The sequence below is a fragment of the Choloepus didactylus genome, chromosome 11 (genome assembly GCF_015220235.1).
Source record: "Choloepus didactylus isolate mChoDid1 chromosome 11, mChoDid1.pri, whole genome shotgun sequence".
In the NCBI taxonomy this organism is placed as follows: domain Eukaryota; kingdom Metazoa; phylum Chordata; class Mammalia; order Pilosa; family Megalonychidae; genus Choloepus; species Choloepus didactylus.
Window position 1 is genome coordinate 3,805,097 of NC_051317.1, and position 27,151 is coordinate 3,832,247.

Genomic DNA, 27,151 nt, shown 5'->3' on the forward strand with positions numbered 1-27,151 from the left:
TAAACCCAATCTGCCAGTAAGTGTCATCCATGTGTACATTTATCTCTGTGGCCCTGAACCTGGCCAAATTTCTATTGCTTCTCATTTCTACCTCTTCTTCCTCTCTGACCATGACCAGCCTATCCAAGGCATACCTATCACTTCCCCATTGACTTCCAAGCTGATACTATTGAAGAAAGGCAGGAAATAACCCAAAGATAAATGTTGGGAGAGAACAGACTGTGCACACGAGACTTGCAGAACCAGAGGATGAATCACATTGGAGACACAGAACATGCTACAAATCAGAGATCATGATCCTTACCACCCCCCGCCCCTCAACCCCCCTCCCCCCAAATTAGAGAAAACAGGACCATTCTAGAATATCTAGGGATCTATGTGGGAAGGAGTGATAGGAGGAAGAAAAGAGGAAGAGAAGACATATCTGTCACTCAGGGTTCTGAGTTGCCAGATGACATATCTAGGAGCTCAGAGGATGTTTCAATGAAAAGAATAAATGAAAAAAAAACAGTTCTGAACAACAAATATGGAACCTGGAATCAAAATAACAAAAGATAAGGAAACCCAAGGCACCAATCAGACTTGAGGTCCAATCCTAAATAATTTTTACCCTGGGCAAATAGTTTAGATACTTAACCTTTCTTCCTTTTCTTTAAACTGTCAATAACAGTAATAGCATAGACAGCACTTACTGCTTACTTAACCATGTCAGGCAATGTGCTGAGCACTTTATATGCATTATATGCATCTCCACATCACTCACATGAAATGTAGGCACCATTATTTCCAATGAGGCTTAGAGTAATTTGCTCATGTTTATTACCAAGTGGTAGAATCAAGATTTGAATTCAAGCTTGAGCTCTTCCATTTTATTTCAAAGGGTAGTTGTGAGGATTAAACTTAAATTAAATTTTAAAAAAAGTAGAGCACTTTGCAAAGTTCCAAGTCACAGTAGGTGCTCCATAAATGGAAGTTTCTATACCTTCCTGTCCATCTTTACATCTCTTGGCTTATTCTCCTTAAGGGAAAGAGCATTGAGCATCTCCAGCAAAAGAGATCTTCATCACGAATGCCCAATCCTCCATTGCCAACTCTAACACTATCCATTGCCAAAGTCACTGAATTCCTGTGAAGGAAAACATACCTTTCCCATACTAGCTGGAAGACTCAGTCTACAGGCTTGGGGGAAGACGTGCCTTGGCTTTGCTGGGAGATGGGAGCAACTAATTCTCTTTTCTGAGAGTCAGTTTCCACTTTGGTACAACGAATGAGTTAGACCTGCAGAGCCCCTGAGGGCTTACATGGAACAATAGGAAAGAGCATGTCCTCAGAAAGCATTTTAATCTCTCAGATTCTGCCGTCTTCAAACTCAGCGATAATAAAAGAAAAAATTGTTCATGATCACAAAGTTGCTGAATTAAATAATTCACGAAAAGTGCTTGGCAGGTGTCTGGCACAAAGAAAGCATTCAAACTCATTATTGTATTGCCGTTATCATCATCATCATCCAAACCCCAACATTCGAGATGTCTGTGTTAAGCAAGGGGTTCCTTTGCGAATTTTAACCCACAAATGCAGTTCAACAGTCTGTATAAAGGGCGGCTCTAGAGCCTTCAATTCAGCGCTTTCCATGGCACAATTACCGGGCTTCGTGCCTCAGCAGAAAGTCTGCGACTGGTGGGACAGCCATGACACTGCCTGCAAAGAGCGTCTTTCCCCTTGCCTTCCCCTTCTTCTCTTTCAGCTGTAGGGCGAGGCCTGAGCCCTAGACTGCCCCGGCCCACCCCTTACAGCCACCATTGGTCGCCGTGTCGCTGGCGTGATTAAGACCCCGCCCCCTCCCTCTGGGACCACTCTGAGGCCCTCTCCGGAAGCAGAGGGGCCTCAGAGGAGGGATTGCGATGCATCCTGGGCTTGGTAGTTCATCTGCATAGCTGTAGCCAGAGAGCGGGGCCTCACGACCCGGAGAACTACAATTCCCAGCAGCTGGGCAGAGAGCGGAGTGAGGGGGGCTCTTGACGTGGGCGCTCGGCCTGGGCGGGCTGCTTCTCAGTGCGGCGGCGGCGGCTCCGGGGACCGGGGCCTTTTGTTTCCAGTAGGTGCGGGGGCCCCGGAGCTGCTAGGCCGCGGCCTTCCCCAGCTTGCTCGGTCCCGGCCGCCCCTCACCGGGGTGGGAGGCCGCCCCCTGGGCCGGGCGTCGCCTTAAGGCGCCGCCGCCCCGCCCCAGGCCCGCCCCGCCTGGCCTGAGGGGAGGAACCGGCCGGGCCTCGCCGCACGGCCCGGCCACCTCTGGAGTCGCCGCCACTGCCCTGCCGTGCGTCGGACGAGAGGCTGCCCTTCGCCCCGTAGGCCGACGACATGAAGATCAAGGATGCCAAGAAACCCTGTAAGATGGGGGCTTGGGGCCGCCGGTTTGGGAGAGCACCCTTGGGCCCTGTCCGGGAGCCACTTGGTGGAGCGGCCTGGTTCCAATGCGTCGCTCCTCGCCCGCTCCTAGAACGAGCTGGGGGCGGAGGGACCATTTCAACATCAGGTTCAAGGCGTCCTTCCATCCCCCACCGCCTGCCGCCCCCTGTCGCTTTTCTCCGGCTTCCTTCTCGAGATCTGCGAGATGCAAGAGAGAATTTTTTATTCGGGTTTTGCCAAATGAGAACTAGAGCTACCAGTCCACCCTCCCAGCTCCTTCCGAAGTCAGGTTGAAAAGGTGTAATCATGGCTGTCAGATTGCGCGGGGTGGGGGTGGGGGGCAATTTTCACCCGTTTTTACTGAATTCCGGGCTTCCTGCTTATGTCCTTGAAATCCCGGTGGGTTTCTGGGAGTTGTCACTTATTATAATTGGAGCTTTTAAACTCACATGCATGCGGTCTGCCAGTGTGTAATTCTCTTGACTTATTTCTGTTTTGAATAACTAGTTCCATGTTTATTTTAGAAAACACAGATAAACAAGAAGATAAAAATCACCCGTATTCCTGCCACCCGAAGCTAACCACAGTTAATACTTTGGTGAAGACTCAGATTTTTCTATGAGTGTATATGCATGTATTTTATTAAAAACATTCTTACCATGCTTTAAGAAAGCAGATGAAATTTCACTTGCTCCCTTTTATTTTTAGCTTTTTAAAAAGATCCTTTGTTCCTGGAAATGGCTTATTTAATCACTCAAGCCATTGTGATGTTCATACTTGAAGTACATAAAGTCTTTTGGAACAACTAGGAATGTGGGGATTCGTGCTCATATCTTAGGGTTTTGTTGATATTTTGTAGTTTCTGCACCGTTTTCACATACAGTGTTTCATGTGATCCTCCCAACAGTGCTAAGGAATATCCAGCTATAAAACAGAGCACTGACACCTTCCCTGACTGTCCATCAGGGTTCTTGTGAAACCTCACAGGAGAGGCAACGCAGAAAACACTGGGAAAACTATTAATTATTATACAAATATGAGATAATTTGGTCTTCATTTTACAAAGGAGGAAATTCAACTTAATGCGCCTCAGAGTAACTTTTCCAAGGTTACGCCACCTTAATGAAGTTCAGGGCCCTAAATCACCTGACTCAGAATCCAATATTCTTTCTCCTGCACCCATAGGGCATAATATAAATACTTGGAGAAACATAAACCTTTCTGATCAAATAGTTTTATCCTCTCATTAAGGAAAATTTTAATGATTTCTGAAGAGTTCTTGTTCAAGGAGTCTATGAAATAATTATGTAAAAGCTTAAATGACAAAGTAATATAGAAACACTTCTAATTTACATTTGCTGAATTAAATTGATGGATTTTGAACAGGTGCAGTAATGTAGAACACTTGGACATCTTCCCTCAATGCATACATTTTCTCTACTTAAAATTTCCATTTAGCTAAATGAGTTTAACTATGACAGATTCAGATTCTGACTCTTGATGTTATTTTCTTTTTGCCATGGTATAATTTGGTTACTTAGGTGTGGGCAAACTAATAATCAAGTATGAATACCACCTCTGTCAAAGGTGTTTCAGAAAAGATTACGATTATCATTAAAGTTTATAAACTAAACTTTGGTTTGAGAAGCTAAAGAACTTCTATTTTAAAACAAAAATCATTTGTCCTGGAAATATTTATAACTGGAGAGTGTATTTCTAATTTTTAAAAACCAATCAGGTTAGCTAAAGATATGTTTGTTTTCTTCTTAAAAACTTATATACGTTGTTCAACCTGTGTTTTGCTTACCGGTATATGGAACTTGATTAATAAGATGATAGTAAAAGATATATGAATGGATGGATGCATGGCTGTATAGATAGATGGATAGACGTTATGTAGACTTTTGAGTCTTTGCCAAGCACTAAGGTCTGTGAAATCATTAAGACCAGAGAGAAATATTTAGCTCATAGGTGTGGTTGGCTTCTGTATAATCTGGTATATTTATAAATTGAATCATTACTTAAGAATTACAATACTTTAAAGAATATTGCCCCCAGTCTTCCAGTAAATAATAAGGTGTACTTGAAGGTGATAATTTCTAATATAACTTCCTTTAAATGTAACTAATTTCCTAAAGGAAAAAAATAATTATCTAAAATAATTATCTTCTAGGAGATTATAATACTGAAGATGTGTAGGTAGTTATTTTCTTAGCCTGTTTTAAAACACCGACATTATTATTTGGAATGGCTGTTGAGAAGAGTGAAATGTCTTTTATCCAAGATCTTAAAGCATGTCAGAAATTTACGAGCATATATCATCCTCATTTTAGGATTTTGTTCCTTAAAGTGATGCCCTATAATGTTTTGAACATTTTCAGCATTTTGAATACTTGATTTATCTTTTATGCCTAAAGAACAATTAAAGAAATCCTAATTTGGCAGAGGTTCTCTTTGGGCTCCATGGTGCCAAGAGCAATTAAAACAGCTCTTTAGTGCTTCTTTCCCAATCCCTTACCAATATTTAGCAAGATATTGAACTTTTATAACATACCTTGTTAGAAATTAACAGTCTGCTCCTGTGGCTAGGTATCTTCTGCTGTTTAATCATTTAGGATGATTGGACAGGTTTCTCCTTTTGTATACATAGTCTACCTGGTATGTAAGGTAATTCGTAGTACCATTCTATGTGGTACTTGGGGATATATTTGCTACATATGAGAAACTGATGACAACTCTCATAGGACCAGGTGAGAAATAGAATTAGGAGCTATTGTTTTTTCAAAGGCCAGATAAACGGATTATGAGATGTTCTAAGAAATTCTCACTGTCTATAGAAGGTACTTCACATTTACCACCATTAAAGTACTTAACATTTGTTATTAATGGAATGTGTTTTGTTTTTTAAATATATTTTGCTTCATTTTTTTTTTGTCCCCAAAAGAATTCAGTGTTTAGGTTATATACAATAAGTGACCTACTTTTAGCCTACTCCTTGGCTAGAAAGTAACAAAACTATGGTTATAGATACTTGCTTGATTCCCTAGGAAATTGCTGTTTTTCTTTATGAAATTGTTGGGTGAACCTGTAGTTTGTAATTAGTGTCCTTATTTTTCCCTCATATCTTCCTTGTAAATAAGTAAGATTTGAGTTCCATGATCTCTTTTTTTTCCTCTCACTCTCTTTCTTCTTCTTTTCTTTTCTTTCTTTCTTTCTTTCTTTCTTTTTTTTTTTTTGCTAAGTGACAAAATAATAAACTTAAATGTATTTTTAATGTACTAAGAAACTTGAAAGTTGGTAATTGGGCCACTTGCAAATGATAGGGGTGGATCATAATTAAGAATCTGTGTCTTCTGTGTTCTTGCTGCCTCCCCCATATGTTTGAATGGTGATTATTTCTCTGGCATAAGGAAATGAGTTCTAGAATTCCACTGAGTTGAAAAGACTTCTATGCAAAAGGAGGCTAACTTTTTTTTTTTTTTTTTTTAATTAGAGCCACTGGCAGGGCTGAGTTCTCTTTCAGTTCCTACCTTCTTGATATTAAGAAGAAAAATTTCAAAATTGAGATAAAAGGGGCATGTCATTTTCTAGTTTGCATATGATCATTACTAAGAAATCCACTGCCTGCAATCTAGCATCTCTAGTAGAACAGACATATCTAACAGGCTGAATAGGAGATCAGTCCTGGAATTTTTGCATTACTGATTTTAAAAAAAATTTTCCTCCATGGAAGGTAATCCATAAGGAAGTCGTATAGTCTTTCCAATTTAATTTACAGTATTTCATAGAACATTGTTTTTCTGGTCCAATATACAAACATGTAGGTCATACAAAGCTTTAGAATTTAATGGCAGTGTTCTGTTTCTTAAAATGGTGAATTCCTGGTTGTTGGTGGCTGTGTTATTCTTGATGTCTTGCCCATTTCTCTTTTAAATACTTGTAAACTTCAATATTTAATATAATTTTTAAAACAAATGAGATTTAATTAATATTAAATGTGGTACATATATGTGTAAAATAATATGCATAGCTTTGTTTAGGAATGTTTTTTACCTTTTATGTAACATTTTCTTTGTGCAATAGGGTAAGTTTAGTCCTTTCGTTTGAATAGATGAACATGCCTTTTTTTTTTTTTACTTTATTTAAATGCAATTTTATTGAGATACATCCACATAGCATACAATCCTTCAAAGTGTACAATCAGTTGTTCACCGTATTATCATATAAAGTTGTGCTTTCATCACCACAATCAATCTTTGAACATTTTCATTACTCCAAAAGATAAAATAAAAATTAAAATATAAAAGAACATCCAAAACATTCCATTCCCCTTCCCCCCATTGTTGATTTACTTTTTTTTAATTAAATTCCGTTTTATTGAGATATATTCACATACTATACAATCATCTATGGTGTACAATCAGCTGTTCACAGTACCATCACATAGTTATGACTTCATCACCCCAATCTATTTTTGACCACTTTTCTTACACCAGAAAGAAGAAGAATAAGAAATAAAAGTAAAAAGAACACCCAAATCATCCCCCCCATCCCACCCTGTTTTTCATTCGGTCTTTGTCCCCATTCTTCCACTCATCCATCCACACTCTGGACAAAGGGAGTGCGATCCACAAGGTCTACACAGTCACACTGTCACTCCCTGCAAGCTACAGTGTTATACAATCGCCCTCAAGAGCCAAGGCCACCAGGCTGGAGCTCGACAATTTCAGGTATTTACTTCTAGCCACTCCAACACACTAAAACCCAAAAAGTGTCTTCCATATAGTGCGTAAGAGTGTCCACCAGAGTGACCTCTCGACTCTACCTGAAATCTCTCAGTCACCGAAGCCCTACTTCACTTCACTTCACATCCCCCTCTTGGTCAAGGAGATTCAATGTGCCCTTTAAAGAAGCAATGGAAATTAAAATTATAATCATTTTAATTATAATTATATCTCAAAACTGTCATTTTCTTTCTCTAGGAAAGATCGAGTAAACGTTAACACTTTACTGCACTCTAGACTTTTAAAAACTGAATTACATTCACTGAGAGTGAGGGGAGAGGTGGACCACCACCACATACAAATGAGTGGTTCTGCCAGATCAAAAGCATGTATTTTTGGATTGGCTGGTGGTATACTTTTTTTTAATTTTTAATTCATTTTATTGAGATATATTCACATACCATGCAGTCATACAAAACAAATCGTACATTCATTTGTTCACAGTACCATTACATAGTTGTGCATTCATCACCAAAATCAATCCCTGACACCTTCATTACCACAATACAAAAATAACAAGAATAATAATTAAAGTGAAAAAGAGCAATTAAAGTAAAAAAGAACACTGGGTGCTTTTGTTTATTTGTTTGTTTTTTTCCTTCCCCCATTTTTCTACTCATCCATCCATGAACTAGACAAAGGGGAGTGTGGTCCATATGGCTTTCCCAATCCCATTGTCACCCCTCATAAGCTACATTTGTATACAATCGTCTTGAAGATTCATGGGTTCTGGGTTGTAGTTTGATAGTTTCAGGTATCTACCGCCAGCTACCCCAATTCATTAGAACCAAAAAAGGGTTGTCTAAATTGTGCGTAACAGTGCCCACCAGAGTGACCTCTCGGCTCCTTTTGGAATCTCTCAGCATCTGAAACTTATTTCATTTCCTTTCACTTCCCCCTTTTGGTCAAGAAGATGTTCTCCATCCCACGATGCCAGGTCTAGATTCCTCCCCTGGAGTCATATTCCACGTTGCCAGGGAGATTTCACTCCCCTAGGTGTCAGATCCCACATAGTGGGTAGGGCAGTGATTTCACCTGCCAAGTTGGCTTAGCTAGAGAGAGAGGGCCACATCTGAGCAACAAAGAGGCATTCGGGAGGAGGCTCTTAGGCACAATTATAGGGAGGCCTAGCCTCACCTTTGCAGCAACAGTCTTCCCAAGGGCAAGTCCTGTGGTAGAGGGCTCAGCCCATCAAACCATCAGTCCCCTGTGTCTGTGATCACATTAGCAACCATCGAGATGGGGAAACCCAATACCCCTGCATTCTTGGTGATATACTTTTGGGGTAAAAAACCTTAGTACTCATACATTGTTTTAGAAAAACAGATAATTTCCTGTTCCCCAATGTTTTATCTATCAACTGGAAATAATTTCCTAGACAGTAAAATTCCTTTGAAACTAAATTCATGATTTTGTGTAAGAATTAAAAGTTCTTCATGTTGGTGTTAATTGGGGTTTTTGCTTTCAAGAATGGCAGTATTCAGGTGTTTATAAACCTGGAAACAGCCACTTCTGATTGAAAACAAAAATAGAATAAACTTTGAACCTGGTAACACTTTAGTTTTGAGTTCTTTTTTTATTTGCATGTGTATTTTGACTTCTTCATTTGTTTGACCTGAGGCACAGAATGGAAAAAAGCAAACATTAATTGAGTCTTAATTGTTTTGAATTTTGAGAAATAAAGATTTTCAGCTTCATAATATCAAATTTATATTACCTTGTGGAAATTTGTCTGTCTCAAAATATAGTTTGTAGTTATAGCAATTTCCTCTCTTCCCCACAAAATCTTAACAGAGTCAAGCCTCAATCAAATGGGAGAATGCTTTTTGGTAGGGATCCCTTGTTTCACCAAATGCCCTTTGAAAAGTGTCTTAATTACATGTTTCTTCAACAGATTCAGAAAATTCTGAAGGAATCTTTGTGGTTATTGAATGACTAAAGCTGCTCCTATTTTTCTCTTTAAGTGTGTTTTTCCAAGCAAACACTCTGTATGAATTTCCCTCTCTGTAATTATTAGTATTTTGCTTGCTACTATTAGTATTTTTGCTTGCTACTACTGATTTATTTGGGGGGAGGTGAGCAGAAATTCTAGATTTCATGAATTTCTTTAAAAGCAAAACTTTTATATTTCTTTTTACCTAAGAATGTGTTATTGTACAGTTTCTACTTTTTTATTTTATTGAAGATGGCTTACCATTCCTTTTAAGAGAGAAGGATGGCCCTCCATTGCTAGCCATTCAACAAAATTAAGAACATTTAGTCAGTTCCTTTGGCATCTTAGTTGTCTAATACCAGTCTGTAGGTGACACAAAAGCATAGTGCCTATTTGGGGTCTTGCTGCCCCTAGTTTCCCAAATTACGGTCTTAAATTATTTTACTTTTTTAAAAAAAAGGTTTCTTTTTTAAGGTTGGCTTTGTAGATCTGGATCTGCAATTTGGATTTCAAATATAAAAACAAATGAGCTATTTCTCTAGAAGATCATGAAAATTACTCCTTTCCTATAGTCAAAACCATTTACTAATATTAATAAAAATGTAAATTCTAAAATGGAAAAACGTATAGAATTCTTTGTCATTTAATCATATGTTCCTGGCCTTCTGGTACAAAAGTATCAAATAAGTAAAATATGAATATTTAAGACATGAAGTTGAAATTTTAGAGGGAATTAGTTTTCCTTGACAGCTTTTACGTTAAATACATTTTGCTGCCAGGCATTTTATATCTGTATACTAAATGAAACAAAAATGTGACTTATGTATCATATTATATTTGAGTTTCTATAATAATGATAAGAACCCAGAAGGTGGAAACAAACTTTCTATGATGTAATCCTCGCTCTATCATTTATTAACAGTTTGACCTTAGGCAAGTTAGTAATCTCTCTGCCTCCTTTCTTTGTCTGAAAAGTTGTGAACATAGTAAGACAATGCTACTTTTAGAGAAACTGAGGACTGAATGATCCAATACATATCCAATTCTTAACATACTGTCAGAAAGTGAGTTCTCAGTAAACGTCAGCTGTAGTTTTATGGAAAACAATCAGTTGTGCTTTAATTCTAGTAATTAGAATATTTATAATCCATAACAGCATGTCTGTCTGTCCGTCCTCCACTCCTACCCCCAGCCTTGGGAACAGTGATAAACTATATAACCAATAAATGATGAAATCACATGGTAAAACTGAATGTCATGGCATGAAGAGATCTTAGAGGGGACCTAAACCAGTGATTCTCAAATGCCATCTAGATGTGGCTATAGAAGGAATCACCTGGAGATAGATAGATGTATGTATGTGTATATGTATGTACTCATAATATTTTTTAATGGATTCTCTAAATCTCCTTCTTTAAAGGCTGTTGTTCAGGACCTCTGGGGTAAGAGCTGAGGAATCTTTTTAAAATACTGCCTGGAAGATTTTGATCTTTTATGGTTAAGATCCCTTAGCGTTACTTAATAGGCTATTCGTAAGCACCTTTTGCAGTCTATCCTGCACATTGCCTCTAAGTAAACTTTCTAATTTGCAGCTATGACTGTAGTACTTTTTGTCTTAGAACATCAATAGTGTCATCGTCGTCGTCGTCCCCCCTCCCCCCCAGTGCCTACAGGTTTTAACTCTAATCTCCTTAGTTTAAGCTAAGGGCATGCAAGGTCCTTTGTGATTGACTCCTACTTACTTCTTCAGCCTCACTTCTTTTCCTGTTTTGTTCCCGAATTGTGATGACTTATGTCTCTTTGCATTTCTGATAGGCTGTTTCTTTTGCTTAGCATTCCTTCTACTGGTCTATACCTTGTAGATACCTTTATTTCACCTACCTTGTTCATATATATATATATGTATTTATACTCCCCTACTAGATTGTGTTCTCCTAGAGAGCAGGAATTTTATCTTGCTCACTGAACTTTCTCATTCCCTGCCATAGAAGAGATGGCTCAATAATTATTTACTGAAGGAAATTGAGGAAGCTAAGATTCAAAGAGGTTAATGGGTTTTTCGAAGTCATATAGCCTCAGTGAAAGAGTGCAAAGTTCTAAACCTGATCACACCGTACTGCCTTCCCAAATCTTTGTCCCTCAGTAGACTTGCCTTCAACACTCTTAACACTTAATTGCATTAACCAGATAGATGAACCAAAGAAACCTAACATGCTTAACAAGCAAAGGAAAAGATTTCTTTTTAAGGATGTTACTTTTCCCTTGGGTTACTTGAAGAAATTATAGGCTAAGTTTATTAAATTCTTTATAGAAACAAAAATTTTCAAGCCCTAGGTGATAACTTATTTATTGAAATAAAATTGTTCCAAATTCTTTCTATTCCCTGGGGATACATGATAAGTATTTAATAAATGAAAAGGAAACCCTACCAGACCAGGAATTAAAAGGCTTTGGGCTAGTTCTAAGCATCCTATATATGGATTTGTAGAAAATATACAAGTAACGCTTTGAAGGGAAAAGGTAAATGGCACATAGAAGATACTCCATAAGTATTATTGACTGAATAATGATTCAGGGTATATGAAGTTTGTGACTAATCAGTTTCTAATTTGCATTTCCAAAATCTATATTATATATTGTGTTTTTTCTTTTTTTATATACTCACAGCTTTTCCATGGTTTGGCATGGACATTGGGGGAACTCTAGTAAAGCTCGCATATTTTGAACCTATTGATATCACAGCAGAGGAAGAACAAGAAGAAGTAGAGAGCTTAAAAAGTATCCGGAAATATTTGACATCTAATGTAGCATATGGATCCACTGGCATTCGAGATGTACACCTTGAACTGAAAGATTTAACACTTTTTGGCCGAAAAGGGAACTTGCACTTTATCAGATTTCCAACCCAGGACCTGCCTACTTTTATCCAAATGGGAAGAGATAAAAACTTCTCAACATTACACACGGTGCTATGTGCTACAGGAGGTGGTGCTTACAAGTTTGAAAAAGATTTTCGTACAGTAGGTATCTGTTAGTCAAAACCAAAAATTGATACACATTCTGTTCAATATGTGGCTAGGTTTCCATCTATCATGCTCCTTAGGTCAGTTCCCCTCCTGGTACAGAGGATGACTAACCTTTGGTTGGGGGCATTTAAACACCTTTATAGGATGACTCAAAATACTTAGATTTGGGTCGTGAATTAAATAATGCTCTTTAACATAATGTTTGGTTAAATCTAGGACTACAAAGCCAGAATAAAGGGGGGAGTGGGTCTTTAATGAATTTGGCAGTGTACAAAATCAGATATAAGTGGGGCTTGAATTATTTTCACTATTTCCTACATTTGCATGGTTTTTTGATTATTAACTCAAAAACTATGTAGTTAATATAGTCATCTTTCCTAGGACCATCTCCTTCCCAAACCCCAACTGAAGCCAGTGTCTTTTGGTTAGTAGATACTTGAATGAAATGAATGAAAATCCCTGTTACCCCTTTGTTCCTGGTTGTACAGCACCAGCCCTACCATGTTCCTGTGTCAAAAGGGGTGGTATGGATATGGCAGGAGGACTTTGTGAGTATTAATTTGAGTTGTGTGCTATTTAGGGTTTGCCAAGTTTCTAGTCCTTTCCATTAGAATAAAGATTCAAAAGTTGGTATTTAGGGCTATTGAAATTTGTTTTTCTTGAAACATGCATGTGGACCATTAAATTTCTTAAATTCATAAAAGAAAATTCTGTTAATAGAACAGCATAGTGATCACTTATGTGGCTCCCAAAGTGAGCCGCCTTATAATTTGCAGTAATTTAAAGGTCTAAATGTTTATTTTTATTTTTTTTCTCCGGTCGGGTAACACTGCTTTATATTCGTTTTATCTTTATTGTGTAATTTGAACTTAATTTTCATGAATTTGAGATCAGTATGTTTTGGTCATGTGACATTTCAGGTTTGCCAGTGTTCTTTGCATAAGCAGTGTCCTTAAATATTAAAAAATTCCAAATATGGAATTCTAATTTAAAAAAAAAAATACGTGTCAGTATTTTCTAGTGATGAAATTCTTTACAATATTTATTTTTGTTGCTATTCAACCATTGATCTCCAAGCATCTACTATGTGTCATCAGGTTCTGTGCTAGACAGTGGGAGAATACAGCCAGGAATAAGACATAGACTTAGGCCTCAAAGAGTATTCTATACCAGATAAATAGTATGTTACAAGTAAAAATACAGTGCATTATAAATAATGCTATTCCTATGAAAAGAGTTGCCATGAGAACAAACAGAGGAGTGGTATCTAACAAGTCTTAGAGAATTGGAAAGATTCCCGGAGAAGTGCTATCTAAACTGAGATCTTTTAAGCAAATGTTTTCTAATACTTTCCTAAACTGAAATGAATTTGATAATTTCAAGCTAGTACTCAAGCTATAATATAAAGGCAGGGAGAAAAGGTATTTGTCAGTAGGTAGATTCTCCGTTATGATCACACCAGAGAACATAATGAAAGGAGTTAAATGCTTAAAACCATGCATGGATTCATCATGAATACTATAGGTACAAATGCTAGATTAATATGATGTGTTTTATTAAGAGAATCAAATGCTATGAGTAGCATTGTTATTGGCGACATGACTTTGCAAAATGCTGAAACACTTGGTGAAATTTCAAGCAATAAAAAATGCACAGTATTCCCTCTATTTATTTATTATGTATTAAAATCATGTTAAAGAATACTTTGTGTTTAAATAGATAAATGTATATAGATAAAATAACTTTATATAGACTTATAATTATAAGCAAATTTTTCTATACCATTTATGTAAATGTTACATCAAACACTCAAATATCACTCAGGAATGGGCTAATTCTTTGTTTTGCAGGACTGCCTCACCCATGGCAGGGTATCTAGCATCTTCTAGCCCCTGCCCACTAAACGTCAGATTAGTCCTCCCTTCCTCCCCATCTTTGTGAAAACTAAGATGCCCCAACAAATTACCAGAATGTCTCTAGAGATGATACCACCCCCACTGGGAACCACTGAACTAGATGAAGTCCCTGAGAGATTTTGGCACAGAGCTGGTGAAAATGTGGGTCATGGATGATTTTGAAGTTTTATAAAGTACATGAAGATTATATAGTATAGTTGAGTCAAGTATTTTGAATGAGCTCTTTTTTTTCACATAAGTAAACTTTTTTTTTTTTTTTTTTTTTTTTTCCCAATTTTTAACAGATTGGAAACCTCCACCTACACAAACTGGATGAACTTGACTGCCTTGTAAAGGGCTTGCTGTATATAGATTCTGTCAGTTTCAATGGCCAAGCAGAGTGCTATTATTTTGCTAATGCCTCAGAACCTGAGCGATGCCAAAAGATGCCTTTTAACCTGGATGACCCCTATCCACTCCTGGTAGTGAACATTGGTTCAGGAGTCAGTATTTTAGCAGTCCATTCCAAAGACAACTATAAACGAGTGACCGGGACAAGGTATAGTAACCTTTTTGATCTTATTGCAGCATTCAGATTGTATTATACCCAAAGTTGTGAAATCAATGTATTATTGTTGGTCTTACCAGGAAAACAATATTTATTTGTGCCGTGGCAAAACATGTAAATGTGTAAGTGTGAGTTAAAATGTTGCAGATAATCTTTCTGTAAGGAATGTGTGTAACTCAGTTTTTAACTATAATCATTAAATATTTATTATTGGTCAGCATCCATTAGCATCACAATTTTTATAATGGTTAGAGTATTTACTTTTATTAAGGTAGAACATAAAATTTGCCATTTTAACTAATTTTATTTGTACAATTCAGTGGTATTAATTAAATTTAAAATATTGTGCTACCATCACTACTATTCATTACCAAAACCTTTTCATCACCCAAGACAGGAAGTCTATTAATAGTTATAAAGCGATAACTATTTCCCCTCCCCCCCGGTCCCAAGCAACCTCTGATATACTTTCTATTTTGTGAATTTGCTTATTCTGGGTATTTCATATAAGTGGAATCATAATAGTTGTCCTTTGTGTCTAGCTTATTTCCCTTACCATAATGTTTTCAAGGTTCTTCCACATTGTAGAATGAATCACAACTTAGTCTTTTTAATGGCTGAACATTCCATTGTATGTATATACCACATTTTGTTTATCCATTCATTTATTGATGAACACTGTGTTGTTTCTGCCTTTTGGCTATTGCGAATAATGCTGCTGTGAACCTCGGTATACTGGTATCTGTTTGGGTCCCTGCTTTCAATTCTTTTGGGTATATACCTAGGATTGGGATTGCTGGGTCATATGATAATTCTAATTTGGCTTTTTGAGTAACTGCTCGACTGTTTTCCACATTGGCAATGCCATTGTGTGAGTTCTTTAGAGGATAACATTATTCTTGCCAATGTCCCATAAAATTTTCTGTAATATCTGAAATATGAATGTGAAATGAGATTTAAAATTTATCAACTTTCATGGAGAAGCGGAGACTGCTGTGTTTTTTAATTGAGCAGAGATTTTGGAATACTTTAGATTTGTGAAAAAAACTCATTTCAATTTTAAAGTATTATTCCTGTTTAAATTATATTTAAATTTAAATAGTACTTTGTTTCAGAATAGGTTAAAAGTCTACCTCCAATGTAATTTTCTATGCCAAAAATTTAGAAAAGCAAGTATTGCCTATTTTGGTTACTTCTAATAAAAAGAAATTCAGTCCGTCAATTCAGTCAATATTCAGGGATAGACCCTGTTAGAAATTAAAGTGAGACTAGGGAACAAAGTTTTGATTTAAGTGTTCGAGAGGCATGATTTCATTTTCTGAATATATCCAAAAGAATAGTAGAACCAGGTAAATTTCTGTCATTAACATGATGACCAACCTGACATAAATTTCCTTACTTATTTCTGGGTCATGTTAAATGTATCACACTGAATTGATTTTCAGCTCTGTGATGCCAAGTAAATAAGCCTTTCACAAAATCATTTACCTGAAATGTTTTCTCCTGTTAATTCATATGATTCTGAGAAATTCACTAATTTTAAAAATGTATTCTATTTTTCACACACACACACAAATACATACTTAGCAATTGTAAAGTCCTGTCCTCGTATTGCTTCCACCAAGTGGCTTTTGTTTTTGTTTTTTTTTTCTTTAATCTGACAAGTTTGGTTTATTAAGTATTTTTCTTACTGTTCTTTATTCTGTTAGTATTTTAGCACTTAGCAGTAGTAATATGTTCTCTTTGTGTTTATTGAATAAATGAATGTTTCATCCTTTTATTTTGGAGAAAGAATACAGTATGTAAATGTAACTTACTGGGTTTCTTTGTTTTTTTTAGTCTTGGTGGAGGTACCTTTCTGGGTTTATGCAGCTTATTGACTGGCTGTGAAAGTTTTGAAGAGGCTCTTGAAATGGCATCCAAAGGTGATAGCACCCAAGCTGACAAGCTGGTCCGTGATATTTATGGAGGAGATTATGAAAGATTTGGTCTGCCAGGTTGGGCTGTAGCATCTAGGTACGTTTAACATTCATATTGTAATACACGTAACATATATGTTTGGAAACAATATTATCAGGCAGTTGTAAGGGAATTTCCTCTTTCCCTCAGTTTAGGTTCCAAGTTTTGAACATTCACATAGTTTTAAAAATTAGGTATATATTAAGAACTCTATCCTGAGTGCACCCTATAGGAAAACACTTGTAGTCATTCTTCTTCGGTGTCCTTCCAGTGTGTTCCTTTGCCAATACAAATACATATTCCTATTATCCCCCCCTTTTTTTCATACAAAGATAGCATACTTTATATACCATTATATAGCATTCTATGTGTACGTACTCTTTCTTTAACACTACCTGGAAATCTTTCCATATGTATAAATCTCAGTCTCTCCCTCTCAGCTTCATGGTATTCCCTTGTATATCGATCTTCTCTCATTGTACTTTCTAACTGGTTGTTGCTTGTGAATCCCAAGTTCTTTGTCAAGGCGTCCAGTGCCCTTCAGTAGTGGGCTTTGCCTCATTCCACAGCAACATTTCTTTCCTTTCCTTCACATGAACCCTTTATTCTGACCATTTGATGTACTTGTGGTTTCATAGAGGTTTTCAGTTCTCTCATTTCTGTATGCCTTTCACCTTTAGTTGCCTGTACCTACAATTTTTCTTCTCTATCTGGCTAACTTTTTCTGGCCCTTTTACTCTGGGAAAAAAACCTTCCTTCATATCTTTTCAACTTTCTCTTTTCCACAGTGATACAAGTTTGTCTTTTCTTTGTGTTCCTCAGATAGCCTGTGCTGTTTTTTTTTTCCCATTATAGTTGGCACTTTTTTTGCTGTCTTTTCCTCTAGGCCTGTGCTGTCCAAGACAGTAGCCTCTAGCCACATGGGGCTATTGAGTACTTGGAACGTGGTTAGTGCCACATATTGAAGTGATGCTATTTGAATATATTGGCTTAAATAAGATATGCTGTTAAAATTAATTTCACCTGTTTATTTTTACCTTTTCTAATATGCCTAATAGGAAAAATCGGCATTTAATCTTCTTGAGGCTCCCTTGTATGTGACATGTTACTTCTCTCTTGTGGCTTTTAGAATTCTTTATCTTTGGCATGTGACTGTTTGATTACAACATGGTACAGTGTGGGCCTATTTGGGGTTTATCCATACTGAGTTTAGGGAATAGCCCCAGGCCAAAGCCTGGGGACCTCCCTGATCCTTTTTGCACATGCCTCTTGCTGTCTTGTGGCCCTAAGAATTCCACCATTTCCATGGATAGATATGAATGTCCCATTTTCCCTAGGAAACAATTTCCTCATGATTGCACTGTATGTCTACAACCAGTAATCCCTTACCCCAGGCAGCACAACTTGACTATTCTTCCACGGCGTTCTGTAGGACAGCTTGGTGAGCTACCTTCTACATTCAAGGAAGTTCTGGGACAGCAAGTCCCTCAAGCGACCACCAGACAGATTGGGTCAGATACATGTGCTCTTAGTATGTACATGAGGGATACTCTGCTCCCCTAGATCCAGGACCAGGAATGCACATTGAAAAGGCAGACTGGCTCCGCACCAGTCTTGGTGAGGGGATGGGGGTGGGGCCTACCACTTTTTTTTAAGCAGCTTTATTGAGATACATTCACATACCATACAAACAATTTAAGACGTGCAATCTGTGGCTTTTAGTATAATCACAGAGTTGTACACTCATTGCCAAAATCAATTTTAGAACATATTGTTCCTAAAAGTAAAACCCCATTAGATCCTACCACTTTTAAGTGACCTTTTTCTTGATTGGGCACTCATCCTGTTACTGCAATCCTTTGACTGTTTTCTAGAGCTTTTAGAAAGATGTTTCTGCCAGTTCTTGCTGTGCTGTAAGGGAAAAGAGCACTGAAGCATCTCATTCCTCCACTTGATCAGATGGGGCCTGTATATTTAAAATGTAAATAATATATTTTAAAGAATTAGGGTTAAAAGTAAGTTAAAATTAATTAATTTTAACCCTAATTCTTTAAAATACATTTTATTCTTTGTATAGATTTGTTAGTTTCTTTTGATTTTACCCTGTATGTTTTTTTTACTCTCTTGGTCCTAATTTTATAAAAATATGCAAGTTTATAGATACATCTGCTAATGTATGAAGTGTTGCTTGTTAACAGCAGGTTTGACTTTTGTTGTTTATTCTCCATTTCTCTGCAGTTTCGGTAATATGATTTATAAGGAGAAGCGAGAATCTGTTAGTAAAGAAGATCTGGCAAGAGCTACTTTAGTTACTATTACCAATAACATTGGTTCTGTGGCACGGATGTGTGCTGTTAATGAGGTAAAAAAAACATTTTAGTTATATGAAAAATGTGAATTGGAGTTTTAAGTACATCCAGTAAGCCTTCTTCATGTTCCCTAAATCACAAGACTTATTAAGTCTATATGTTATGTACCCAGTTGTTACAATACCTTTAAAGAAAGTGGTAGATTAATTCAGATTGGAAATAGGATAAAGATATTTATATTTGATATTTCTCGAGAAACCTTTTCAGAAATATACAGCCTTAAATTTCTTGAGGGTGTAAGAGAACAGTCTTTCTAAGCATAAAACATTTTGAGGTAGCTAGTTATTTATGAACTTTTTCGCTGTTAATGTTGCATTTGGCTAGTGGAATTCTTGGTTTTCTTACTGCCCTCGGCTTCTTTACAGTGCTGCCTTGTTGCATATGGATCAAGCAGCATTGTACAGGGCTATGAAGGCACTGAGACTTGTTCATCACATAAAAGTTGAATGATGCATACCATTTAAGAAAAGTGTAAAAAGCATATACTGCTAGATTTACCACATCACTGGGAGGTTTTTTGTTTGTTTTTGTTTTTTTAATTTGGAAGGGAATATGTAAACTATTCTACCTTTCTTCATGTAAAAAGATATATTGGCCCATTTTTAATTTAATTTTTGTAAATATGAAATACTTAAATGGCTTGGGAAGTCTGCATTTTAAAAGAAATCTTTCATTCATTAATTGAATAAATGTTTACAGAATACCATGTGCCAGGCATTGTTCTAGGCACTCAGGATACTTTAGTGAAGAAAACAAAGATCCCTGATGTTGTGGAGCTTATGTTCATTCCCATGACATAATTAGTATTATCTAGTGTGTTATTAGGTGATACATGCTGTTTTTAAAAGAGAGAAAATCAAACAGGATAAAGAGAATTGAGAGTAGGGTAGGGAGTGGCAGAAGACAAATTGGGAGTAAATAGTGTGTTTAAGGGAGGTCTCATTGAGAATGTGATTCCTGGGTAAAAATTTGAAGGAAGCAAAGGAACCACACGTGTAGATATTTGAGGAAAGGGCGACTTGAGCAGAGAGAACAACTGTGCAAAGTCCTAATTAATCCTCTGAATTATTCTATGTTTAAACCCAGAATTTTATCTCAGTTTCTTAGAAACAGTTAAAGAAGCCACTAGCAGGTCTTTTAACCTAGGTTTGGGGAGTATGTCATTTTCAGAGTTGACAATAATCCAGAACCTTTGTTCTTAGTTCTGTGTGTCTAGCTTTTCACCACCCTGTTGATTTAATAGTAATTAAGGCCTTGATGCACACTCTCCAAACTCGTGTAAAGATTTGTACTCAAAGTCAGTATAATATTGTGAAGGTAGGAATAAGTTTTCCAGAGATTTAAACACCTGTTTCCTCATGTAAGGTTATCCTAATCATAGAGGTACCTGTGAAACCAAATTAGGGTGTGGAATTTTAGCATAGTGGCTTTATGTGTCAGGCTGGAATAAAGAGAATGCCTGGAAGCCTGGGAGTTGGATATGTACATCAGCCTCAACAGAAACTTCCATACAAGTCAGTGTTACTCTCCAGTACACTCTATGTATGTTCCACAGTTGCATTGTCATTGTTGAACATGGCATTGTAACATACAGAACAAGTTTATAACCTATTTTATCCTAAATGCATTTTAAAATACTTTTCCGTGTCTTGACTCTTTTAATCTCATCAACAATGTGTCTGAAAATTACTTTGTTAAATGGACTATTTATTGGCCATTTTAAAAAACAAATCCACCTATAATCATTTGCCTAGCCTCTTTATAGAACTAATTTTTTAAATGTTCACTGTTCAGTTAGGTGCCAGGATTATAGTAGGCGCTAATAAAAGGTAGTTAACATTTTTAAGTAAAGATTTTTGTAAACCATATTGTTTTGTAAAGTCTTAATAATTCTTTTCACAAGCCATTTTATTTATTCTTTTCTTTTAGAAAATAAACAGAGTTGTCTTTGTTGGAAATTTTTTACGTGTCAATACCCTCTCAATGAAACTTTTGGCATATGCACTGGATTATTGGTCAAAAGGTCAACTGAAAGCATTGTTTCTAGAACATGAGGTATGATGGGAAAATAATTTTTGTGAATTTTAATAACTGTGCTTTTTATATGCAAATTTGATACATTGTTTCTTCTGTATTTAGAAGGAAAATATAAAACTACAAATTATTTAAATAGTATATTGATTTCAGTTTGAGTTGTGGGTAGGAGTGGGTTCTATAGCTTGTGAAGCACTCAGTTAAGATGAGAATTTCACGACTGTTTACTTCTGACCTAGAGAACAATATCAAGTCTGAGATCTCCAAATACTGGGGCTGTTTGTGCACTTAATGGATGCTTTGTTTCATTTTGTTTTGCTTCTTTGTTTCTTTTTCCCCCTTGAGATTACAAAAGTAAAACAAATGTGAACAATACAAAAATACATAATTTAGAAATGAAACTTCTCCTTAATCCTCCCACCACAAACCTGACCCCATCTCCAGAGGTACCCTGTTAGCATTTTGAAATTTATTCTTCAAGAATTTTATTTTTTTCTATTCATTTACTACATCCAGTTAACTCCTTTCTGAGTAATTATCAGTTCAAATAATGTTTTAGAATAAGTAAACTTTTGGACTTAGTCATTTAGTTTATAGTCAAAGTCAAATGAATATGTTATCAAGAATTGATAATACAGGGTCAAATTATTTGTTTGACTTCTATAAGCTCCCACGTCTCATCACTGCTAACTGTACAGATCAGAGGTTGTGCTCTTTGTACAGTGCTGCTTGGCATGCCATGAGAGTATGGCAGAGCCAAAAGAAGTTTATTGAGTAAAGGGGAGGTGAAAGGAGAAATGCTATAATAGCCCTGGAAGCTTTTGTATCTAAAAGCCTCACTTCAAATACTTGTTTTAAGGCTGTGTATATTGAAAGTACAATTAAAGAAAATTTTTTAAATTTTGAATAGCTAATGCATGCGTTGATAAATTTCTTGATAAATGTTCTTGAACAAATAAATAGGTAATATATCAATGGGTGTTCTTGATAGTAGTTAATCTTGTATGCTAATTAAAAGCTGTATTACATTAATAAATTGTTTAAAAATTAAACAGGGATACTTCGGAGCAGTGGGTGCACTTCTTGGACTGCCAAATTTCAGCTAAAGTATCAGATTTCTCTCTGCTAATAAATGTCATCCAAGAGGAACTGAAAACAAGAGGCATTATTACTGCATTGTTCGTCACTGGAAGCCATAGGATAAAGAGTAGCATATTCCTGTTAATATTTAAATATCAACATGGTAAGCTGCTGAATATTGCCGTATTAAAAGAGAGCACTCAGTAACGTGAAGTATTTCTAATTGAAATGCTTTCCCTTATGTATATAACCAGTGTTAACTCTTTAAATGCAGTGCAGCCTCTGATAAGTGAGCTTCCTCTCAAAAAGTTTTTCTGTTTATTTTATGTAGCCTACATTGCAGTACTGTATACTCAAAACACAAATCTTAAAAATCTCAGAAATGTTTATCTCATGAAAATAATTGATTCTGAATATTTGTTAGAAGTCTGTTTAATGTATGTTTTGTTTACTAGTGAGAGGACAATAACATACCCTGAATCAAAAATTATTGAAATGCCAATCAAAGATGATCCTATTTATCTGATTTTAGAAATGTTAAGATAAGGTCAGCTATTCATTATTGTAGTTTTTGTAACATCCCCCCTTTAAACAAGCATGTTTATGTGATCTTTCCCCAGAAATATAACCTTTCTCAAATGCCATTGTTAAATTGAAATATTGTTAAATTTTAGCCTGAATTTTAAATGAGTCCTTGGAAATGCACATATTTGGTGACAATATACTTTCTGTATTTTATGAGTTAATCAATATATTTAAAAATTCCTATCATTTAGAAATTGGAGGCTTAATTACTTATTCAAGAGTGTGTTTAATGAGGACTGTTCTAACAGAATATAGCTTCAGTGCATGGTAGAGTTCAGTGCTCTTTTCTCTCAGGCCTGAACTTAATCATTCCTTTTTATTAGGTCTGAACTATCAAAGACTTTAATCTATTATGAAAGACAACAAAATCACATTTATTCTGTAAAGGATGTTATGGAAATCTGAAAGATGAGTTGTTTTGAAACTCTGTGGGAGTCAGAAACAGTATTGCAGAATTATAAAAGGATCAGTGTTTTTTTTACATGCTGGTAATAAAAGCATTGCAGTTCCAAAATCTGTAAATTATTTTGCCCCGGAATTTATTCTCTATTTTGAAGTCATTATTTTTTGTTATAAAATTCTTCAGATTTTTGCTTTGGCAGTAATGTTTTGGAGGCTCAGTAGTTCAGTGAAGTTACTCACGTCTGTCTGTCATTCATGGTTCAGAAAGTAGAAACACTTGGGGAAAACACTCACCTCCATGAATTACCAGTAAATCTGGATGTACTTTGAAGAGCTTAAAAATTGTTTACATTACACAAAGAAAGAAGTATTACTGTCTGTTTTTACAATTTTGCTCAAGTATGCTCAATACAAAACAATTTTCAGTAGACTCTGAGGTGCTTGATGGAGACATTGCTCCAGGTACTTTCCAAATATGTGGTCAAACATCTAATACTCAGTTTTCTTTATCTAAAGATATGAACGCAGATAACAGACATGAGTATTAAGAGGGAAAAGTATGGAAGGCTAGTTTTTTAGAATTTAGAATTTTTGGAACTTAGCATTTATGTCAGTAGACATTTTAAAATCCTTTAGTCACTTCACATTTCTTTCTTTAATATTTCCATTGTATAACTAGGCATTTCAAAATGCCATTGATTAAGTTTATTCTGATTTGGACTTCTGTACAGTTAAGGATCTTGTTTTTGAGTACTACTTCAAGCTGTATACCTGTGGCAAACTGTATGTTAACAGCTATAGGTTTTGAGCAGTCTTATAAAGAATGGAATGGAATAGTCAAAGTCTATTTAGTTTTAAGTTAATCTGATCATTTTTCTTTTAGCTTTTCTCATGTATATCTTAGAATTACTGGAATAGTAAGAACACAAAACTACAATGGAGGCTGCCAAGATTGTCCTTCTTGATTTTAATCTCAAGAAATTTCCTCTAAACATGCCATGGTAAATAGATTTGGTTCTAATTCAGTCCACATAAAGCCTCAGTGCTCTATTCTTGAATAGTGCTGTCCAACAGAATGTGAGCCATCTAACTAAATTTTCTAGCAGGCACATTAAAAAAGTAAAAGGAAACAGGTGAAATTCACTTTAATAATATATTGTATTTAACCCAATATATTCAGTGCCATTATTTCAACATGTCAATATAAAAAATTAAAAAATAAAAACGTATAACTTGTAGCACATCTACGTTCTAGAACTAGTTCTTAAAAATGAACACTAATGTGTGTTTATGAAAACTTTCTGAATATGTGCTTTTTAAAGAATGTTTCAAAAGAAAACATGGGAACCTTATTTTTTCAATAGAAAAGGGGTAAGAAATCATTCATTTGGGCAAGTTTATTTCATTTTACAAAGACCATCTTTATTTCTGCCGGGGCAAAAAATATCTTCTGTTGCATCCTGCCATTTCATCATAATGTTCATTATTCTTCCAATAATACTGTAAATAAAGTTGCTGAAGACATATATCCTGGCAGTTACCATGAATCTCCAAAATGTAAATTTCCTTCACTGAAGCAAATTTGGTAATTCCAATGGCTTAACGCTTTCCCCCAACTTACTCTAATTGAATCTTCATTAGCTAAATTTAGAGGATTAAAAAGAATCCTTTTAAACTCTTTGTTGACTTCAAGAGAATTTTTTTCTCCTCTTTATAACTTTTGAACTTAATTTGGATTCTTAAAACCTCCATAAAATACAAGGAACTCTGTCTCTTTACTTTTAGGTGTGGTAAGGAACACAGGATTTAGCACTTCCCCCACTGCCCTCCTCCCTTCCCAAAAAAAGATGGCCTTTTAGCTAGAGACCTTTAGAGCTAAAAACTCTCAGTTCTGTAACTGGTTTTAATCTATTTCACTACTTCTCCAAAGGCCAAGTATGAGCAGACTTGCCTGCCTGTCAACATGGGCATTCCATTTTACTCAGCTACTCTAATTTAAATAGCTGGAAAATAGGTTGATTCTTAGTTTAGGAAAAGTCAATGCAGTTGTCAGTAATATACATAATACGTGAAAGACTCAGAGCTTCAGACCATTTGCCAAATATTAGACTCTTCCTGAGTGCAAATATGATTTGCTGATTTCTGAATACCAGTTCCTGAGATGCTTAGTCCATTTCTGTAAGCAGAATGAGGCAGCTGAACATAAAGAGGTTTCCTCTTTGTCCAGTGGTACTCTTGCCTTTAAAGAGCAGTCCATCATGTCTTGCCTTTATTTCTAAGATTGCATGGTTGGTAGGAGGCCTAAGTAGGCAATAGTTCCTGAATGTCCTTTATAACCATGCTGCTCATTATAGGCAAAAGTCTTTTCATATTTTGCTTAGTGTATTTTTTTTTCTGTTGAGCAGTTTATGCCCTTCAGTCTGTTGCATTTGAAAATGTAGATTAGAAATTCTGTCCTCTAAGAGCCTTTTAAGAACTGATCAAGGATAATGATCATAAAAAGGAGTATACATTATTTTGTATTTGACTTACTGTTTTACGGTGCATGTAAACACAAGATATTAGAAACATACTGCCTTTCTGTAATAATAATCTGACCTTAATATTTAAGATTTGCTACGAAATGTTAATAATGTCCTATTTCCCAATACATACACGTCAAAGTGTTTGTTTCAGTGTGTTTTATTCTAATGCAGAAGGCATTCAGTCAACTTCATTTCTCTAAGTAGCTCTATTAACCAAGGCCCTATCATTAGATAACCCCAGAAAATAGTGTGCATTATCTGTATTGCTGTCTGATTTCAATATTTGGGACAGTAGATGTCTTATATTTTCATCCAAACTTAGTAATAATCAGCAAAGACCCAAAAAAACCTGAGTAATTTTTTATTGAGGTGAAATTCATATAAAGAGTAATTTTGTTCTTCCTTTAATGTATTTTGGTAGCCCATTAAGAATAATGGGGACATGAAAAATCAATTATCATGGTTTTTCTGCCATATCTAAATTTTGAGTAATTTTCTCTTCCACAGAGTTAAAATGTTTTCTTAAAAGCAGTACCTATGGTTTGCAGTCTTCTGTATTCAGTGGACAGGATATCATATCTTGGTATTGTATTAGAAATAGCACTATCACTGTTATAATTTCTGAGTATCATTTTCTTTATTGTAAAATGAAGGAATTGAGCTTGAAACTCTGAGCTCTAAAATGTTTTATAAAACATCCCACTAAATTCATAGATGTTTGAATATTATATACGTTTGGGATATTTCAGTGGCCCTTTTCTTCAAGTTTCTTGTTATTTCTGATCATTGGAGTGAGGACAGAGGTGAAATGAACCCATCCTAGAAATATTGATTGCTGTGTCAAATGTATAAGTCATAGCAAAATTTATAAAACATAAGTTTAATTATCTGCAAGTCAGTTGAAATATCATAGATTACAGTCATCTCCACATTCAAAATGTTGAAGACTTAAAACACTTTTATACTTAGGATTGTCTGGGAATAATCAAATGGACATGTGTCTGGCTTTCTTTAGGTTATTATTTAAAATAAACATAGGAGTGAGCTGATACTGGGATTTCGTGTAACATAGTGCTCAATGATTCCGGGGGAAGGGATTGTTTTTGTTTTTTTTTTTAATGAAAATTCTAACATTCTTTGCTTATATTCTGGTTCCTTCAGTGGTCAAAGGGTTTTTGTGTTTGTTTTTTTTTCTTTTTACGTTCTATTTCAGTCTTTATTTTGCTGCAACTGCTGCTAATTTTTTGTTTTAAAAACTAATGTATTTTTCAAAGGAGTGAATAAAGTTAGAAATCAAGAGTTTGAACTGTATAAATATGCAACTAAAATTCAAATCTGGGATGTTACTCTTTTTACGATTTCTAATAGTACCAGTAGTTTTCAAAGAAAACATTTCAGTTTTTGCATAATTTGTATAGTGTACCTAATAATGCAGATAGCTTGAGATTATTTTAGCTTTATATAATATCTGCACTTTCATGTGGGTATTATACTTGGCATAGTCAGTAGTTGTCATAGGTATTAAGCCATTTTGAAATTTGCCAGTTTTCCCCGAGTAGCCTTTTTTTAGTTTATAGTATTTAGA

The 27,151-nt window shown here is 35.7% G+C and overlaps 1 protein-coding gene and 2 long non-coding RNA genes across 9 annotated transcripts in view; 2 read left to right on the plus strand and 1 right to left on the minus strand.

Moving 5' to 3' along the window:
• The window catches only part of LOC119505948, a 162,467-nt gene extending 160,743 nt beyond the window's left edge, over positions 1–1,724 (minus strand). Inside the window, exon 1 of the long non-coding RNA XR_005210911.1 lies at positions 1,145–1,724. This is a non-coding gene — a long non-coding RNA (uncharacterized LOC119505948). The remainder of the gene's footprint in view (positions 1–1,144) is intronic.
• A 154-nt stretch (positions 1,725–1,878) lies between these two features.
• Positions 1,879–25,148, plus strand: PANK3 (pantothenate kinase 3). 7 transcript variants are annotated; one of them, XM_037799083.1, is made up of 8 exons: positions 1,879–2,386; positions 11,791–12,143; positions 12,638–12,697; positions 14,350–14,603; positions 16,452–16,628; positions 18,810–18,933; positions 20,870–20,995; positions 22,030–25,148. In XM_037799083.1, exons 1-8 carry the CDS (start codon positions 2,359–2,361, stop codon positions 22,078–22,080), a joined length of 1,173 nt encoding a protein of 390 aa, XP_037655011.1. In that variant the 5' UTR covers positions 1,879–2,358; the 3' UTR covers positions 22,081–25,148. The 7 variants fall into 7 exon arrangements, with proteins under 7 accessions (XP_037655011.1, XP_037655012.1, XP_037655018.1 ...); XM_037799084.1 differs by lacking the exon at positions 12,638–12,697 and having other exon boundaries at positions 1,881–2,386; XM_037799086.1 differs by lacking the exon at positions 1,879–2,386 and having other exon boundaries at positions 12,002–12,143; positions 12,531–12,697.
• Positions 2,393–3,093, plus strand: LOC119506148. Its single transcript, XR_005210937.1, has 2 exons — positions 2,393–2,704; positions 2,931–3,093. It is a non-coding gene; the product is annotated as an uncharacterized LOC119506148 (long non-coding RNA).
• Positions 25,149–27,151: the final 2,003 nt, after the last annotated feature.

What these genes read in the sequence shown, in the direction of transcription:
- PANK3 (XM_037799083.1), top strand. Translation starts at nt 2,359, where the DNA reads ATGAAGATCAAGGATGCCAAGAAACCCT. An exon ending in GGTTGGGCTGTAGCATCTAG is followed by an intron (nt 16,629 to 18,809) that starts GTACGTTTAACA and finishes ATTTCTCTGCAG; the next exon opens with TTTCGGTAATATGATTTATA. An exon ending in CATTGTTTCTAGAACATGAG is followed by an intron (nt 20,996 to 22,029) that starts GTATGATGGGAA and finishes AAAATTAAACAG; the next exon opens with GGATACTTCGGAGCAGTGGG.